Raw genomic sequence first — 20,981 nt, 5'->3', positions numbered from 1 at the left:
TGCATGTTTGGTCCCTAACTTTATGTATGTAAGGGACGAAAAATGCAACAAAATCAAACCACAGGGACGAAAAACACTACAAAATCAAACCAAAGGGACGATTCGAGTGCAAAATAAAAGTTAGGGACCAAACGTGCAATTTTGACCAAACCACAAGGACGATTTTAGCAAATTACTCAATGAAATATGAAAAGGAGCCTGTGATAGTCTAATTTTGAAATATTCTAGCAAGAATTCCACAATTCCGGCAATAATTCCGGCAACAACCTTAAATTAAAAGCTTAAACTCAATAAATAAACGTCAAAACAGAAGAAGAATTAAAAACAGGGAAAAATTTAGACCTTAAATCAGTAAAAATTCCGGAATTGAAGTGTGTTCGTCTCCTCTTGGTCGCCGATAATGGAAGTCTAGGTCGCTGGTAATGGAGGCAATGGAGATTTGGACGGCGGCAACAACTTTCGTGTGTGCAATCGGCGGCAGCGGTGGTGTAAGAAGGGGGAGACCGGCAATGGAGAGAATGAGAGAAAGGGGCAGACAGAAGACGCAGGAAACAGAGAACTAGAGGGGTTATCTGTGCAGAACTTTAGCGGCGACGAGTATTAATGGCGACACCCCTGGAGGGAAAAGTTAGCGCCTTTTTTCACGTCGTTACAACCGTTCGATTGAATATAGATCGAACGGACACAGTTCATTTGACGCGGATCGCTACTGTTTGGGTATTCGCGACGACATGCATGTAACGCGTCATTTACATATCGTCGCTAAAGCCGTCGCCGCTAATACCCACTTTTTTTTGTAGTGTTTAACATATAGTCACGATTTGCTTTTGATATAGTCATGGAAATAAAACGTGGTCATAACTTATCATTAGTGTTGGGACCTTTAGTCACGTTTTGAGTAAAATTAAAGACTGAGTAAATGTCTATGGTCATAGTTTGTTCGCATGGCTAATGACGTTTTGTGTACTAATGAAATGGACGGCTTGTAGTTTAATCAACAATCAAACGGGGGATACAGATTAAAATACATACAAGTGTCCAAAATGAAGAAACAAAAGCCTTTGTCCTAAAAAATGGCTAGAAGAAAAGGGGAAAAAAATTTCGTATTTGAAGAAACTTGTCGGAAGAAAATGGCTAGTCGCCGTTGCAATAAAAACCATCAATTCAGTGTCGACCAAGTGGCCAACAATTGCAGGAACTGGTTTTGGTCTAAAAACTCAAATTATGGATACTCAGCAAATGGCAAATTTACGCTATAAAAATTATTCCAATGATTTTCAAATTCTCGAACGATTGTGTATATGAAGCATCACCCAAATAAACAATACTTGTATGATTATACATTATCAAACAAAACAAGTACACATAAAATATTACAGGATTGAAATCCCTTTTATTTTTGCTGGACCGTGAACATGACACACCATCAATATAATATTGATTAATAAGTGTGAGGATTTCCATGGATAAAACTCTCAATCGCCTTGAAAGTTTTCTTGAATCCTTCTTTTGCCATATTGATAGCTTCCTCAGGAAGTTGAGTTTCACCTTTACAGTTATGCACAATGGTAGACTTGTATACACATCCTCCATCAGGTGAAGGTATAAACTTAACATGATGAGTCATTGAATCTAGTTGTCCCATCAAGACATCTCCTTCAAAGATGGTGTAAACAACAGTGAAGTTGTCACTATCAACAACATCAAGTTTCGACTTTCCGCTTGTAAATGGGACGCCTGTGTTATCCCACAGTAAATTGGATAAAAAACCAAAATGCATATATGTTGAATATACTAAATCAATTTAAAAGAGTATGTATAAAAAAGTAAATTAGATTTTACTAACCATCGCCAAAAGAGATGTCCCTGATAGTTCCAGCGCCTCCATCACCTTCAACGGTCACTACGGTTTTGTATGTTTCTGGATCGACCTTTGGTGCAATGTTGTTAAAGTCACGATAGGCATTGAAAAATTTGGAAGCTGGGAGGGAAGAAGAGACCTCGAACTCAGAAGTAACAACTGTCATGATATCAAATCACTCCTTAAAATGTTATGAATTTTGCTTCTTTGATATGTGATATTTATAGAATTATGTGGGTCACAAACGGATGAATAGTGAGTATTCTTTTAATTTATCAATTATGGAATAGTTGAATTTTGAGAGTCTATCTGTTTGAACATTCCTACGTTCAACATTGGTGTACTATATTTTAAATTTATTAAATATGGATTAGTTGCATTTGTGAGTCAACGTCTGTTTGGACTTTGGACATTTTCCAGGTTCCAAAGCGGACAATTTTCTAAATACATATTAAATACGTTCATACCATATAATATTCAATCAAGTATATAAATTGATAACATTAATTTATAGTAAATGATAAGTGAGAAAAAAACAACATAGAAACTAAATCATGTTTTTAGACGTACGGAGATAAACAGTATGTTTGGTAACTAGTTTTCCGGTACCTTTAGTAACTAGGTTTTGAGAGCTTTTATAAGCTTTTAATATTTTAAGAAAAAAAAAACAAATTTAGAAAAACCTTAATTTTGTCAGGAGTACGATCCTAAAAGTTTTAGTTAAAAAATAAAATAAAATAATCAAAAATATATAATCAAAAGTTAATTTAAATAGTTATTACAGCTTGTAACTTTTACATTTATTTCATTTTATATCACAAAAGTTTCAAATGCTTTTGTGGAACGAAAATTCTACATAATCAAAAGTTAAAAGTTACAACTTCAAATATCCACTTATAACTATTTTTTGCCAAATCATACATAAAATAATTACCATTGAAGGTGAATGGTAATTACATATTTATTTTTCCAATCATACCCTTTCATTTTTCCACGACATCCTAATTTCTGTTCAGATTAGTTATATGTGAACATTATCAACAAGTTCGTTATCTAGATGTGTAAAACAAAAAAAAATAGTTACTCAAATATGACAAAACGAAAAGTAAAAGTAAACTACATGAATGGTCCCTATGGTTTGGCGGAATTTGTGTGTTTGGTCCCTAATTTATTTTTTTTAACTTGGATGATCTCTATTATTAATTTTTGTTGCGCGATTGATCATTGTCTTACCTAAAAAGACTATTTTGTCCTTATTAATTAATTTATTTAATTAATTTTCTTATTTATGTATTTATTCTTTATATATTTAAAAAAATAGACCTCACATATTTGTATCTATTCACCGTTTCATCTTTCATCCTCCTCAACTTTTTTTTTTCTTTTCCATCTATAGTGATATCGACGTATTCATCATTCCTTCTTTTTTCGGTCCTTTAACTCCGTTGCATCAACACCACATGCAACCCACTAAAGATGAAGAGACAGTGGGTTATGATGGTTGTTCGTCAGAGTTGAATGACCAAAAAAGAAGGACGGCGAAGACGTCGATGTCACTAAAGATGAAAATGAAATAGAAGTTGTAAAAGATTAGAGATGGGATGGTGACCGGTGAGACCCAGATTAAAATTTTCAAATATGGTTTCAGGTTTTCGGTAAGAAGATACAGATATGTGGGGTCTATTAATTTTTTTAATATATAAAAAAAATACATAAATAAGAAAAATAATTTTAAAACAAATTATTAAGGGCACAATAGGCTTTTTAGGTACGACAGTGACCAAACATGCATAAAAAATAAATAGTAAATACCATCTGAGTTAAAAAAAATTAGGGACCAAAAGCACAAATTCCCCCAAACCGCAGGACCAATTGTAAAATTTACTTTTACTTGTTGTAACCGCATGATGTATTCGGTTACAACAAGTTATAATGGTCATATGTAAATATACTGAAAAATTAATTATCTTAATAAGTTATTCAGACGTAAAAATACCGAAAAATTAATTATCTTAATAAGTCATATTCACATATTTCTTTTTTATGTTTGACGATATAGGTTTCAATTGGTGCATTATATTTATATTACGATTCCAATGACTATATATTTCCAGTCATGTAATTACTGCATTTATCGCTATCAAATATTTCATATCTCTTTTGTGTGTTCACAATATAGGTTTCAATTGGTGCATTATATTTATATTAGAATTCCAATGACTATATATTTCAAACAGTCATCCAATTAGAAGTAAAAGGAGAGAATTGATATTTCTTTTGGATTTTATTTAATATGTGATATTGTATATACTTTGAAATATTTAAAGTTAGAATTAAACATGACAAAGTTCAAGATTTTTAGGATTTTAGCGATCAAACCTTTTCTATTTTTATTTGTCTAAAATTTAAAGTTATAATAGTTAATGAACTGAATATCATCTCTCAATCAACATTAATTCTACATAAAAAGGTAAATTTGTCATTTAGTTACATTATTTGAAACGGTCATTTCAGTCCAAAAAAGAAATGGATACTGTGCATTTAAAATTTAACGTTTTATCCATATAAAATTTATTTTAAATTCAGTCATTTTATTCATACATAATATAATAAGAAAAAAAATAGTTCCTCATCAATGTTGTAAAATCGTTCGACGGTAGCTCGACGGTGTGATAATGGATTAATTGGTTTTGGCAGGGATTAATCGTAGATTAATCGGAAACCATATATTATTAAAAAACAATTAAAATTAATCAAATGTTATTATATCTTAAGAAAAACAAGTACTTTGAAATTAGAAAATAAGAAATTTTGTAATTTGAAATTATGAAAATACGAAAATAGGAACATTTTGGTATAATATTTGAAATTTTGAATATTTGAAAATTTTGGAGTAAAAATAAGTGATTTTTTGAATATGTTTTTAAATTTTTTATTTTTTATTTTTACTTTTTTTACTTTTTTTGACTTTTTTACTTTTGTTGACAGATTAATCACGCCAAGACCGATTAATCCAGCCAAACCTGTTTAATCCTAAATTTCTGATTAATACCCTAATCCTCCACGGTTGGAGAACGTCAAACGATTAATCCACGATTAGTCGCCGATTAATCCCGATTTCTGCAACCATGTCCCTTATGATGTGTTTAGTTGTAAAAAACTTTTTTCAATTTTCAAAAGATTGAAATGTGTTTTCATTTTCATTTTTCTGTATAAATTTTATAAAATGTGTTTTAGCTAAAACTGATTAAGTTCATTATCTATTATAGAAAATTATAAAACGTGTTTGGATTTGTAATTTCTATCGATTTTTAGACTCCAATATTGTGTTATTTTAAATAATACAAAACAGAAACAGAAACATAAACCATACCTCACCCGCCTACTATGCTATCAATAGTGCGCTATAGCGGCACTATTGCGTTTTGCGGTGTTACCAGACCGCTATTTTGAAATAGCGTTTATGAATAGCGGTGACGCTATTAGCAGTGCTATTGACCGCTATTTATTGCGAACTTTATCAGCGCTATAGCAACGCTACACCCGTTTTTACAATTTCGTACACCTTGGACTACTTTGACAAAGAAAAAAAATGATTGTGTGTTATTTCAATATTAAATCTTTATTTTTTTAATTAGTCCACTACACTTTTTGTCTTAATAAGTCCAAATAATAAATATAACTAATTACAAACTACAAAGCAACAAATGACAACTTCTCTTTCTCGTCTTTTTCCGTACTTAGAAACCACGAACAAGTTGAGTTGAGATGACACTTTGACATTTTTTAGTTTCTATATTAATAAATTAGAATATTATATATAGATAATGTGATGTTTTTATATGATTTTTTATGATATTAATTCTATATAGTATTAATAATCTAATATATAAATTTTGTATAAATATATAATATAAATTATACATAATATTAAAAAACCGATATACCACTGATATACCACCGCGATAACCGCGATTTCAAATAGCAGCATGTGACCCGCCCCAACTGCTTAGCCAGCCTATCATCTCGCACAACCCTCACCCTACCCACCCGAACATCATAACAATCCCCACCTAACACAAACACCCTTAAAACTCACCCTCCGCCCAACCTACCCACCCACCCCTATGGTAACCGCCCCAACTACACCCATATATCCACAACAAACTTATATATCTCCATAAACCATCCACAACCATATGTACCTACTCACATACTCACCACACCCCTTCCAAACCTATACACACTCGCTTACCCTTACCTATCCACATCCTATCATCATCACCCAACCATAAGGTAGGGGTAGGTGAGTTAGGGTCGAGTTTATGGGTAAGTAAGGGTGGGTGGGTGGGTGTAGATAGTTGTAGGTGATGGCGGGGTGGGGTGGGTGGGGTGGTGGTAGATAAGTAAGGAAGGGTTACGTAAGGGTAAATAAAGGTGGGTTGGGTAGGGTGGATGGTATGATGGATGTGGATAGGGGCGGGGTGGGTAAGGCTGGGTGGAGATATGTGGCTATAGGTAGGTAGGGTGGGTCTTAAGGATGGGTGAAAATGTGTAGATGTTGGTGTGTAGGGGTAGATGGGAAGGGTGGGCGGGTGTAGGGATAGGTAAAGTCGGTTTGTATAGGAGGGATGAGGTTAGGTGGTGCAAGGGAAACAATAAGTAAAGAGTAGCAAGACTAAAAAGGAGGAGATTAGAGATGAAAAAGAAACAAGAAGCTTTGATGAAATAGAAAAGTACATGGAAAAGGCATTTAGAGATAGTTTGGGAATTGGAGACACTGATTTGAAGGTGGAGATAGATCTAAAGACGAGTGACAAATATGAAACATTGATTTGACAAAGACATGATTACCCTTTCTTTGAGTGGTTTTGGAACTGTTTATATTTTTTAAGGTTGAAAAGAAGTCAAGAGCAGATATGGAAGCTATGCAAGTAAAATATTTTTAATAAATAAACTATTACAATATATTTGCATAGGTTTTTAACATTTTTCCATCTTGTAATTTTCAACATTTTATATTGATCTTCTCAATGATATAACTTTTTTGTTTGAGTTTGATGTTTAGGTTGTAGATCTGGAAAGTTCATCACTAGATTATGTTTAGTTAGATTAATTGATTGTAATGGCCTTTACCATATATAGTATCACTCTCGTCTATATAACTTATTTACTTTTCTTCTTATTTTATGTTTATGTAACCCTCATTGATAAATGGTGGTGTAGAAGATGCTTTCTGGTTAGAGCATCTCCCATGCATAAATCGTTACAACTGGATTTTCCGCTAACAATTTGATTAAAAAGAATCTTTAATAAAGCTTTTACCCAAATGCATATAAATTTGTATAAATTTTTTTATCTCTTGATAATAACTTAGCAGATAAAAAACCTTTGCTTAAAAAGTAATTTCCGAAAAGGTCACAATTCTTTAAAGGATATATTTAAAAGGTAAAAAAGTTTTTAAAAATATTGCATTGAAAATGCTTTAAGATTAACTTTATCCAAAAAGTTTAGAATTCCCAATTACCGATTCACATAGGCTTTCATTAGCATCATCAATATCTACACCTTCAGATTTGATTTTTTTTAGAATTAAGTGTGTTTAGACGAATGCTTTGATATCTCATGAATCAAAAAACCATTAAGCATATGTTAGATTGAGCACTCAAGCGTACAAAATACTTTAGAGAAATTAAATAGCCTCTTATATTTTCTTCCTACTCATCATCGTGCCCATGTTAAAATGTGATAAGCATATGAAAACAATTTTGATTTTATTAAATATGAACATGTCAATATTTAACATAGATAGGAAGATGATTATGAAGAAAATGTAAGAGAATATCTAATTTCTCGATACTTTAATATGCTCCTTTTGTGAGGAGTTGTAAAGACATAATTAGGATCCAAAAACTAAGAAATGTTAAAAGATGTTAAAATATTGGGTTTGTACTAATGATGGAAAAACTATCAAAAACACAATCTCAAGATTGCAATGCAAGATGCTCAAGTTTTTCTTTGCTTTTTTTTTTTTTTAAGTTGTATAATTTTAGTTTGGAGACATAAGCTCTTAAAGCCCTAGTTTTTTTTAGTACAGAATCCATTACATAAATGATATTACTACTATCATGACAAACTAGCCGAAAAACCTAGTTTTTAGTTGATAAGCTAGCTTATTATATAATAGATTTTGGTCAAAAGTAGCTTATAAGCTAGATTGTAATGTAAGTTGATATTAATGGACATTTAGCTATATAACTAAGGGCATTTCCAACCCACCTCTAAACTCCATTTTTCCACATTTTTCTCCAATCCTATCCCATTTTCACCTTCATTTTTGGAGATATGAATAGTATTCCCCTATATATGGGGGAATACTATTCATATCTCCAAAAATGAAGATGAAGTTTGGTTGCCAATTTTAGTCCCTTTCATTTTTATTTTATACATTTCTAGTTTATTTTATCTACTAATTATAATTTAAGTGCAATATTTAATATTTATAATATCATGTTATATACTAATTTATATTAATTAATCCTAAACTAGATTATGACCCCGCGTAAACCGCGGGGGAACATATAAAAATCTACATGTAAATGTATAAAAAAGTTGGCACTATAAAAAAATAAAGTAACATAAACAGACTTAGCATTATTGCTAACATTTAAATGTTTGAAAAAAAAATAAAGAAACACTTGAATATCTATAATAGTTGAAGGATCTTTTTGTAAGCATATCTTTTTGTTTTATTAGTTGGACAACCTTGCTCGTAATATATGAGTACCTTCAATCTATTTTCATTTGTGACGCAAGAAACAAAAAATATATAACTAAAAATGAGTGAAGACAAGCTTATGCAAGTATAATCCAACATTTGATAATTATTGTCATTGACTTTTGTTAATGGCCATAACAAAATAAACTACTATAGGGAATTGCCTTCGCTGAAAACAGAATGAGATTCTTTCTTAGACAGAGTTAAATTCATGCAAGGTATATAAGTAGTCGCCATAAAGAATCTATCATATATGATTCAGGCTTCAATGATGTTTCTTCCAAGCCTAGCAATCTATAATCTAGTACAATTGCATAGTCCTTTGGTTTGGTCGATATTACAAAGTAACATGACTGTAACACATATTTTTAGTGTAAGTTTATGATTGGAAATTCTAGATGCCTTAAAATCATTCGACACAACTGAAGAGTAAATTGATTCCTCAAAAAAACCTAGTAACTCTGTATCACGTAAAGAATTTGAACTCATATTTTTTCCCTTCATCTTTCATCAATCCTAAAATGTAGTCATTGGTAGCATCAAATTCTTCATTTGTAGGGACCAAAATAGCTTTATCTTGAAAATATGATTGATCATCAAGATGATTTTCAAAGGATAGATAAATGATGGATACAATTGAATGAATATGGTCACCTATAGAGCAAACAACAACGTCTTCTGGAAATTCAATTTCAGCTTCACCATCATTAGGGCCGCCAATATTACCATCACAAATTTTAACAATCCATTCATCAAATGCTTTTGTCTCATCCAAATCTTAATTATACAACCCAAATAAATCTCATGTTTATAGTTAAACGTAAAATTGTACATCATGCTGTAATTTGGACGAATATGATGCATGCACAGTATCCGAACAATTGCCTCTTTGTATTGCTAGAAGAATTTGTCTAAAGCCATCTCCATATAAAATGGTCTTGCCTCCAAAAGATTCTTAAAGATAAACACCTACAGAGCAATGATATCCTCTTTGTTGACCATATTTGATGTATAAACTTTATTGTCGTTGAATTGTTTGTCAGAGTTCACTAATACTTTTGTATTGGCACGCGATATCCCTCTAGACAATGCCACATAAAGTTGGCCATGCGTGAAACCGATTCTGGGAGATAAATACCTACATTTGGAATTGTTTCTCCGTAAGCTTTATTGATTGCCATCACGAAACATAATTTGATTAGAAATTGTTTTCTTACCAGCTTGAATGGTAACATGTCATCTTTATGCGGACATAGAGGAAAACTTGGACCAAATCTCTAGATAATTTATTTTGACTATTAGTGATGCAAAGGTACCAAATAGTTTCTTTTGATGATAAGTTTCAGAAGACTATTTAGGGGCTTAAGGTTTAGAGGGAGGGTGTGTTGCAATAAATATTAGCAAATTTGTTAAAAATGAGACTTATTTATGAATGCAAATTTTTATATGTTCTTAGCAGGAACACGCTATACTTTAAAGAACACGTAATATATTGTTATTGTATCATCTCTTATTCATATATAAGCATACATTAATCCTAAAAAAATAGTTATTTTGTCAAAATATCTATTTAAAAACTAAAATAATATGTGAAATTTATTTTAAAACGGGTAGATGCTAACACTATTTTTCGTAATATGATTTTCATATATGAAAAACATAAACCATGATTACTTTTATAATTTGAAAAATTAAAACATGATTACTTTTATATATCTGACAATATTTTCGTATAACAAAACTTTAGAACATAATTAATCGTTTAAAGATAATAATGAAATATTGAAATAAAAAATCAATTAATTGGTTGCTATCTTATTTTTATTTTTATAAGGTGATAATCTCGTTATGTCTTATTTAAAAACATATATTATAATATAAATTATATATATATATATATATATATATATATATATATATATATATATATAGGCTTAGGTTATTATATTTAAACTAATTATTGTACATCTATTGTATGCTACGAGAATTACTAACAGAATAAGTTGTTTAGCAATGCGAATACGTTCAATCTTACATGAATATAGTCATTTTCATGCATTCTCGTTAATTATTATTTTTTTTTGTTCTCACACATCGTTTTCCACTCATTTTCATTCTGACACAATACGACCCAATAAAACATTCTGACATAAATGAGAATAATAATATTAAGTGTATAATAACCTTATAGACGATTTAATTAGTGAGAATGTGTGTTAATGATAATAGTTATGTAAGATTGAACGTATTTATATTATCAAACAACATATTTTCTTTATTATTCTCATATCATACTATAGATGTACAATAATTAGTTAGAATACTTGAACCTATATATATATATATATATATATATATATATATATATATATGATAAATACAAAATAAATTAATATATTATTATCATTCTACTTTCTTTTGCAAATTTCAATACTAAAGACAAATTTACCTTAGAAAATTGTCATATTAATGACCTACTAATTAACAATTAAATTTATATACTACATAATGGTTCACATGTGAACAAAAGTATACAAAAGGTCCATATTTGAAATGTTTTTATTACATAAATGGTCTATTACGCGAAAGAAAATGAAAATGTGCTTTCCATTAATAAAATGTTTTCAAAAAAATCATATTAATTAGCTCTAATGTAGAAAAAATAATTTTTTTCTAGATTAGCCAAAAAGAATACGAAAAAGTCATTTTTTGAACTACGATGCTATTAATGAACGTTTTTGCAAAGTTTAATGGTATTAATGATTTTTTTTTCCAGAAAATAATCGTTTAGATGAGCTTCAATATACAAAAAATATAACTTTCCATATCAACTAAAAATAATCCAAAAAAATCATTTTTTAAGAGTATGATGCTATGAACTTTTTTTTTCAAAGTTTAATATTAAAAACATTTTTTTTTCCAAAAAAGGATCCTAATATAAGGTTAAAAGAATATATTGTAAAATATTTATTGATCTACATCAGCAGAAAATAAACGTTTCCATCAATACCCAATAAGATATATAAATCATGCCTCCTACTGTAATGAATTCCAACGCCCCACAATGTGGAATCCCCTCAGTCGCATCATTCCATAACTCAAACCACATCCGATAATCAATATGAAGAGAAGCTGCAATAAAAAATAATAATTGTCACCATCTTATACAAATATTAGAGATTATTGGGGTATTAGATAATGTAATAACTTGCAATTAAATATAATTTTCAAATAAAACTTAGTATGAGAAACTAACCAATGTGATCAAGGGTCAAAGAAGACATTATAACTAAAAGATAAACAAAGAGCTATTAGGGATGAAACATGAAACTTTAAGGAGAAACATACAAATTTAAATCGTGAAGGATAACAAAAAGCGACAAGTATATTTTTTAAGTAATTTAAACCAATATATTTTTAAAGTAATTTAAACCGGGCCGCAAGTTTATCCCAATATTGTTCCCTTAAGCATTTCATCGAACAGGTAGTAAACAGGTTGACCAAACAAAATTTCCAAGTATCCAAATTAAGGTCTTAAATCCTAACACATCAAAAAAAAAAAAAAAACAAAAAAAAAAACAAATTTGTGATTTTAACAACCAAAAGCAAAGGATATGACATACATTGTGTATGAGTCTTTCGTTTATAATTTGATTGCTCAACTTATTGAACAATTCGTCAAAAATATGAAAAAAATGGGGAATCCTATAAAAAGATCCGATTTAAATTTCTAAACAACACAATCATGACAATTAATTTTCAAACCACAAAATTTGACACCCTCATAACATAAAAATCAAAATATATTTTACTTACGTTCATAAGAACCCAGATGAATTCGACCATTTCTGTTGTTCGTCAACTCCAATTTCGACCTACAAGAAATCTAAAAGAATTCAAGTAACTTGAGTAACAATCATTTTCATATTGTCACAACTTTAGCATAAATATCGATAAATAATACAGATATTAGTTATCAAGAAATAAGCATATATTAGATGACTAAAAAGTTGTCAAGTGGAATTTGAGTTACTTGTTTTCTTACCTTTATCTGATGTATTTATAATTTCAGTCGTTTGACTACAAATCTAAATCATTAAGTAAAAATCAAAACAACATGTTTTCCCCCATTTTCTTCTCTACTACAAAAGTTAGGTCATATATATTATGTAAAGAATTGAGGGAGGCAGAGTGTTTTTGTATTTTATTTTTTGTGAGATTTAATTGCCATTAATAAAATTCCTAATTTAATTCATTTTATTTTTGGTAATATTTAATTGTCATTAATAGAATTCCTAATTTAATTCATTTTATTTTTGGTGATATTTAATTGTCATTAATAGAATTCTAATTTAAAATGTAATATACGTTTTATAAAAATCTATTGACAAAAATAAATGGGTTGACAAAGATGATGTCATCAAATAATCAAAAGGTGGAAAATATATGATTGAAATGCAATCAATGGTCCTGATTTCTTCAGTTTAGAATTAAAGATTCTCTTTTAATAATATTTAGAGATATAGAGTTAATAAGTAGAGGGGTGTATTTGACAATATATATAAGTTATAAAAATTAAATATTTTACGAATATATTTTTTTTGGTAAAAAATGGGATAGAAAATGAAGTATGGTTGGAAATGAAACACTACTTACTTCATTTTTTTACTCCATTTGTGGGGAAAAATAGAAATTGATTGGAGGCTAAAAGAAAAAAAATGAAGATAGATAAGGTCATATTTAAAATATCTTTTAAAAAAAATGGAAAAGATAGTTTATTTTTGCCAAACATAGCTTTTTATTTATTTACAAAAAGAAGGTGGGTTTTAAATAAGTCCCCATTCCCTTTCTAGAAACAATTTGGTTATCCAGTGGCTAAAAAAATACAATTCTTCATACATGTCAACTGATTATGGTAAAACATGATATTCTTGTGTAAGGACTTTGGTATGGGATGACGGAGTCGACCACGACATAGGATGGACAATTGATTGCACCAACAATACTACTATGGCGAGGAATTTTTCGAGGTGAGGGTACCGCCTAAGTGATTCCAACAGGGTTGCTTTACCCGTTGCATATATCTCTCTCTCTCTCTCTCTCTCTCTCTCTCTCTCTCTCTCTCTCTCTTTCTCTCTCTCTCTCTCTCTCTCTCTCTCTCTCTCTATATATATATATATATATATATATATATATATATATATATATATATATAGACAAAACTTCAAAAATGGTCCCTGTGGTTTCCAAAAATATCAAGTTTAGTCCCTAAGTTCAAAAAACCTCATAGATGGTCCCTATGGTTTCAAAACTTTTAACATTTGGTCCTTCCGGCTAACTCCGTTACCATTTAGCCGTTAAGTCAGGGGCATTTTTGGCATTTAACTACACAGGGACCATTTATGAAGTTTTTGCCTTATTTAAAAAATAATTATTATAATTAATTAATATTAAAGGGTCCCACCCCCTCTTCTCTCTCTCTCTCTCTCTCTCTCTCTCTCTCTCTCTCTCTCTTAGTCCATCATCTACAGTGTTGAATCATGGTGATTTTTTTGAGGAAATCCACAGTCTTTGTCTTTTTTTCCACTGGTATACCCTTATCCACTTATTCCCCAATTCAGATATGATGAACAAACATACACACTTCTCGCCTCTTTGATTTCATCTTCAAGTGCTTAGCTATCGACGACAACACTCTTCTAGCGAAAGGAATTATAGTCGCGAAACACAAAGCCATTAAGCTTCTAACCAAAAAAGCAAACGATATCCAAGTTCAAATCAAGCCACCCCGAAGCACCCCTTGTTTGTATTTCTCAGTCAATCGAACCCAAGTTCTAGTCGCCGACCTAGTTCTGTTCATCAACGGGTCCGACCACCGTCATCTCCATCGTTCTTGTCCTCAAGCACATTCAACAACAAAGAAACATCATAACAATGAGTTCATTCAAACTAACCTCCGAAGAGATTAATCAACTTGATTCCTTTGATTCCTTACTGGGTTCTTCTCATATGACTTCAAATCATTAAACTTTGATTTCGAAACAAAAATCAAGATTGATTTCCAAAGGTTTTGATTCTCTAGTCGAGCGGAGGCAATGGTTTAGTTGACAGGTGGTTCGATTGAAAAATGTTTTTGAATTTAGGGAAAAAACCCAGCAGGAGATGTGGATTTAGTGTATGTATGTTTGTTTTTCAATTGATTGGGTGAAAGATGCCCTTCCGTTTTCCTGTCGCCACAAATTGGTGTCTCTCCCTCCCTTTGTGATTGGCCCAACCATCGCTGAAGGTCCCGTCAATTTCTTCCGTTCGCATCTTCTCCATTCCCGTCAAGTGGGAAGGGGTTGTTGCCCTCTTGAATGTCGGAAAACCCCATCTTTGCTGGAGATTTTCTCGATTAAAGTTGAAGAAGAAAAAGGAAGGCAACAACAACAAATATCGATGGTTGTTTAGCTAGCTTGTCATCGAGAAAGAAGAAAGAGTTGATTCGGTGGTGAATCGATATAAAGGAAGGTTGATTGGTTGGGATGTGATGAACGAGAATCTGCATCATAACTTCTTTGAGAAGAGACTCGGGAAGAACGCGTCATCATTTTTTTCAATCGAGTTCATAAAATTGATCCGAATGCGATTTTGTTCATGAATGAATTTAACACCACTGAATATATGAACGATGAATACGCTCATCTTGTGAAATACTTGAGAGGGATGAAAATGCCCCTTTTATTAAATACCTGTGTGTGTGTGTGAGAGAGAGAGAGAGGGTGGGACCCTTTAATATTAATTAATTATAATAATTATTTTTTAAATAAGGCAAAAACTTCATAAATGGTCCCTGTGTAGTGAAATGCCAAAAATGCCCCTGACTTAACGGCTAAATGGTAACGGAGTTAGCCGGAAGGACCAAATGTTAAAAGTTTTGAAACCACAGGGACCATCTATGAGGTTTTTTGAACTTAGGGACTAAACTTGATATTTTTGGAAACCACAGGGACCATTTTTGAAGTTTTGTATATATATATATATATATATATATATATATATATATATATATATATATATATATATATATATATATGCTTAGGTAGTTGTATATCATGCTTAAATATTTGTTCCAAAATAGTTTGGAATGTTATTAATTAGTTTTATATGTTTTTAATTTTTATGAATTATTTTTGTATAATTTTTATTAATTTGTATTTATTTTAAAGTAAAAAATTGATTGGGTCGGAAGATACGAGAAAGTTGGGTTTTCAAATATTATGGGATAGGAAGCCTAGAATGAGAGGAAGGAGACAACACGGGATAAGTATAGACCAGCATCCGTTCTAATTATTAAGAACATGAACCGATGGTTTTTAAGATGTAAGCACAGGAACCATAATTAGTAATAAAGATTCTTTAGATTTTGAAACCGGAACTAGTTCGTTAACGGATACTCTGTTGTTTTAAGCCTTTTTACTATTTTTCTTATTAGAAATCAACCCTTACAAACTATTAATTATTAAAAACTTATATAATCATAACTCATGGAAAATTAACTTTACAAAAGAAAATATGATAGTAGTTGGACGCAACTGTATGTTTAAAAAATATGCATGTTTATTTTCATGAAGCTATAAATAAAAATAAGAAACTTCATAATTTTAATGAATTATACTTATGTTTTTTTTTGAAAATTTAAGCAAAGTATTAACTAAAACTTTAGCTACTGGACAATTAGTCAATTATGTAACATCCTGTTTCTGTTTCCTGACATTTCTGAGCCATAGACCGAAAGTGGATTGTGTAAGATTTTTGGCCTTAAGGAGGCATAATTTAGTCCTTTTGGAAGTAGGTAATGATAGTTAAGATATTTTAACCTTGAATGTTGTTCTGGCTGAATGGTAGAAAGGGAAAAATTATAAGCCGGGTTCTTGCGTGAAATATGGATTTTTGTTGGAGAAGTTTTTAATCCAAGATATTTAGATAATATTTTAGAGATCTTCAACACATTTCCATGGATATAAAGAACATCGAAAACGAAGTTGGAACGAAGAACTTGTTGGATTAGTGTCTTAGCTCGTAACTATATTTGGTATGTACTTGATCCGGTTGTGCATGGTCCTTTTGGGTTGCCTTCACCAAAGCAACTTGATAGGATGATTTATGGAGAAAGAGGATTAATTATGCTTTATTAATATATTATATGAATAATTTATTAAAGGAGAAATCATATTGTTTAATTAATATTAGTCAAGAATTAATTGATAGTTAGTTTTGTGACTAAAAGACACTAATTAAACTTAGGGGACTAGAATTGTAATTATAAGATAATTGCAATTGGGCTATGGATCACCTTGGAACATAGGTTAGACGAATTCTATGGGAAGCCCATAAGGAATTCGTCTAAGGGGTGTTCTAAAGGGAGTCCATGGGCTGCTTGGAGCCTAAGCAGTCAAATTATGGTTTCCTGGTTTGATAACCCTAATAGTCTTACTATACAAAGACCCCTATGGCCCCAAAAACGTGGTGAACTCTTTTGGAAGAACCCTAGGACATTTTTGGTGCTTTTCCTCCTTCTCATAAGTCATTCTCTTACTTGTTGTGTTTGTAAACCATTAGAGGAGTGACACTTGTCACTCTAAGCTCCAAAGACAAGAAGATTCAAGCCACTGAAAAAGAGGTAATCATCTAGATCTATTTTCTTATGTCTAATTCGAAATATATCACTAGATCTAGGGTTTATAAGTCTTGGATGAATTGCATGTACAATAGAGAAACCTAGATCCAATCTTTAGGGTTTGCATGAGCACATAGGATGTTCTTTTGTATAAAACCCTTCAGTGGTATCAGAGCCTTGATTGGTTTATGTTGTATTTAATGTTTACATGTTCATCCATTGCTTGAAAAATCGATTTCTGCCCTCTGCCCGACTGAACTCGGCGAGTCACTTGCTGGACTTAGCTAGTCAGCCCAACTCGGCGAGTCCAGACAGTGACTCGGCGAGTCCGGGAGTCAGACAGAGGGAAAATCAGGATTTTTGCTATTTTTGCTGAAGGATAATTACCAAAAATGTTTTTTGGTGATTATCCTTACCAAAATAGAAGATAATTGTCAAAATTAAGATAATTACTTGTTTTATAAGATAAATATTAATTATTTGTAATTATGCTTTTGAATTATCTAGTAAGAAATTGAATTAGGTCAAATTTAGATAATTACCAATTATTTGATTAATTTTAATTATTTGTGATTTGATCTAGATAGTTTTGAAAAGTTTCAAAACTTGCCCTCAAGTTTTAGAATTTAAATTTTTGATTAAAAGTTTAATTTTGAAATATTTATATTCTAAACCCTAATGATTTGAAATGTTTCAAAACTTGCCCTCAAGTTTTGGAATTTAAATTTTAATTAAAAGTTTAATTTTAAAACTTAAATTCTAAAACCCTAATTTTTGAAAAAGTTCAAATTGCACCCTTATGGTTTTATTAAATTAATTAAGTGTATAATTAAAAGAGAGTTAATAAATCCATAATGATATGGTTTACATTTAATTAAATTAAAAGTGTAATTTGTTAAATTAGACCCCATAGTATTTTAAAAGTGTAAAATACACCCATGTACTATATATAAAATTAAAAGTCTAATATTATATATATGTATAACTTAAATGTCAGTCTTATCGTTAGTAGGCCTCCTTCACGAAGCTGGTCTATAAGGGGTGTTTAAGGAAGTGGCCTGTAAAATGACCGTCATTGGGTATCTAGTCTTACCAACCACACTCTTGACTAGTGGAGGATCGTTAGTCGAATGAGTAGGATAGGGCAAACCCTTTCCATTAAAAGTATAATGAGTTAAAAGTAACTAAATGTTTTTACAAAATTCCCAATCTTAGTTACTTTAGACAAAAGTGAATTTGATGCAATTCCATGAAATTACACTTTGTACCCTTGTTGAGACGTTAGTGGAGCGTGTGTGCTTAACCAACACACTAAATGGGTTCTAAGCAAAGGTAGCGAAGGGTGACTCAAGGTTTGTCATAGTTCGGTGGAGCGTGTGTGGTTAACCGGCACATCGAATAGGTGACTGTATCATTGGGGGCACCATGTAAGTTTACATGGTTATTCACACCCTGTTTTGTGATCCTCGGCATCCCAGTCACAAATCGAGGGGCATATCGAGATTTAAACATGTCATTGAAAAGTTAAATGAATCTCAAAGGATCTAGGAGTTTTCAATACATTTAAAACTTAATCTCTTTTTCGTTTTTCATGGTGGAAAATTAGTGAATCGTCATTCACTAACCTTCAAATGTTCTGCAATTTGGGTTACGACATCCCTCTCCTAAGTTGTAGAGTATTGTGTTGGGTTCTAGCCTTAATATCTCATTTGGGTGTATTATTAAGGACTCAATCAATCAACTAACTTGAATTTTCTCCTGTTTTGTAGATGCCAAAGTATGAAAACTATGGTCTTCCCAAATCCCTTGGAACAAGCTTTCCACATGAAGATGATATTCCACAATTCGATCGAGGAACAAAAGATCATGCTTCACTTCCTCCACCTCCCCCTATTGTTCTCCTTACCCCACAAGTTCAAAGGCTTGAAAAGTTCAAGCTCACTCAAGCCCTTTTGGCAAGTAAACATGAAGAAGGAAAGTCAGTGTGTGCACACATCTTAGAGATGAAGTCACACATTGATAGGTTAAGAACGTTGCGATTCATTGTGAGAAGCTAGCTGTTGACTGGGTTCTTCAATCGCTTCCTGACTCATATAGTGATTTCATAAGAGAGTACTATATGATAGACCATGACGTGACCTTCGTCGATCTCACCTATTTGCTTATTGTTGTTGAATCAGCAATGATTTGGTGCACTGGAGAAGAAAAGTTGATTGGTGGATCTGCCTTCCAAACCTCCATGGACATGGGAAATGGCAAAAAAGGCATGCAATGGTCGAAAAGTATGATCATAAGAGAAAGGCAAAGTCTGAGGTAGTTCCATGTGCTGTTTCAAAAGAGTCAATTTGCTTTTATTGCCAAGAGAAGGGGCATTGGAGACGAAGTTGACATGTCTACCTGAGAGATCTAAGAGATGGGAGAGTCAAAACGTATGGCTCTACTTCAGGTAAAATCCATTAACTAACTCTATAAGTTCCTATTTTTGATTCTTGATATATTATGTGATAAGATTACATTTTTGATGATTTGTAGAATCGAAGAAAAAAAAGGAAGCTTAAAGGAAGAAGTGAGCTGAGTTTGATTGCGAAGAAATGGATTTCGATCGCGTGGATTGAAAGATTGGATTTTTTGAGCTGCTACTTTAGAGTTAGGATAAATTGCTAAGAAATGTAATAGCATAGTATTTCATTTGAATTGCGTTGTAAGGACAAATTTTTCCGCAATAAAATAAATTTTGATTTTGTCTTATTTATTTATCCTTGCAATGACATCTATGAAAAATTAATGTTTGTGTATTTCTATTATTAGCAATGTTGAAATGGATGTGATTCTTAGTTATGTTATTTATGGTAGTGTCATAATTTTCTAAGTAAGGAAAGATTCTCATCGCCCAAGTTTCAATTGGACAGAAACTTGGAATCATACAACTTGTATTGTGTGATGTATGGAAATCTTGGTACTTAGGTAATTAAGACTAATTCCTTGTTCACATAAGTATGTGAGTCAAGTGAAGAATTAAAGGAAATAGTACACAATGTTGTGCACTAGTCAAGTCCACGATAAATAATAATAACATTATTCGTCATGATTTACTAAAAATCTAGTAAATGTGGTTATACTTACAAGATTAAGTGTAATTCTGAATCATTGAAAATTTTCAATGAATGGCAGAATGAATAAGTAGAATCAATGAAGGCAGAAAGATAAAAAGTTTCTCCAATCTAAGAAGAAGGGAGAGTACTTATGTATCGGGTTTTATAATCGTCTTAATTATTAAGAACCATATCACAATTGATCCTCTAAGAACATTTTAGTGCATTAGTATAGCTAAGAAGAGGAATTGGAAATTGTTGAAGTGGTTAAATCAAAAGAATGAGTCATACTTCGTTCCAAAAATCAAGTCTTAGAGTCATACTCCAAGTTGTGAATTTAGTGACACATCTTAAGAAGGTCTAACGCACTCATCAAATGTGAAGTAGAAAATTGTTTTTCTTACTCCTGCACATTTGAAATTAGTAAGTTGTGATGTATTGGAGTAGACAAAAACCAACTAAGACCAACTGTGTGTAGTGGTTTGTCTTGATATAGACACACACTAATTCTTGAATATTTGTTTTATCAAGAAATGTTTCTTGATAATAGAATCTAATATGTCAAAAGGTTAGTGGGAGTCTAAAGATCTT

General features: G+C 31.3%; 1 protein-coding gene across 1 annotated transcript; it reads right to left on the bottom strand.

Moving 5' to 3' along the window:
• Nucleotides 1–1,318: 1,318 nt before the first annotated feature.
• On the bottom strand, nt 1,319–2,068 carry LOC145088697 (root allergen protein-like). Its single transcript, XM_079027092.1, has 2 exons — nt 1,847–2,068; nt 1,319–1,737 (listed from the first exon to the last, which is right to left on the bottom strand). The coding sequence occupies exons 1-2, from the start codon at nt 2,025–2,027 to the stop codon at nt 1,442–1,444; spliced, it is 477 nt and encodes a 158-aa protein (XP_078883218.1). The 5' UTR covers nt 2,028–2,068; the 3' UTR covers nt 1,319–1,441.
• Between the last annotated feature and the right edge of the window lie 18,913 nt (nt 2,069–20,981).

The sequence above is a fragment of the Lactuca serriola genome, chromosome 1 (genome assembly GCF_051521515.1).
Source record: "Lactuca serriola cultivar US96UC23 chromosome 1, Lser_US96UC23_V15, whole genome shotgun sequence".
In the NCBI taxonomy this organism is placed as follows: domain Eukaryota; kingdom Viridiplantae; phylum Streptophyta; class Magnoliopsida; order Asterales; family Asteraceae; genus Lactuca; species Lactuca serriola.
The sequence above is the reverse complement of the archived record's forward strand: the minus strand, read 5'-3'. Positions and strand labels throughout refer to the sequence as shown.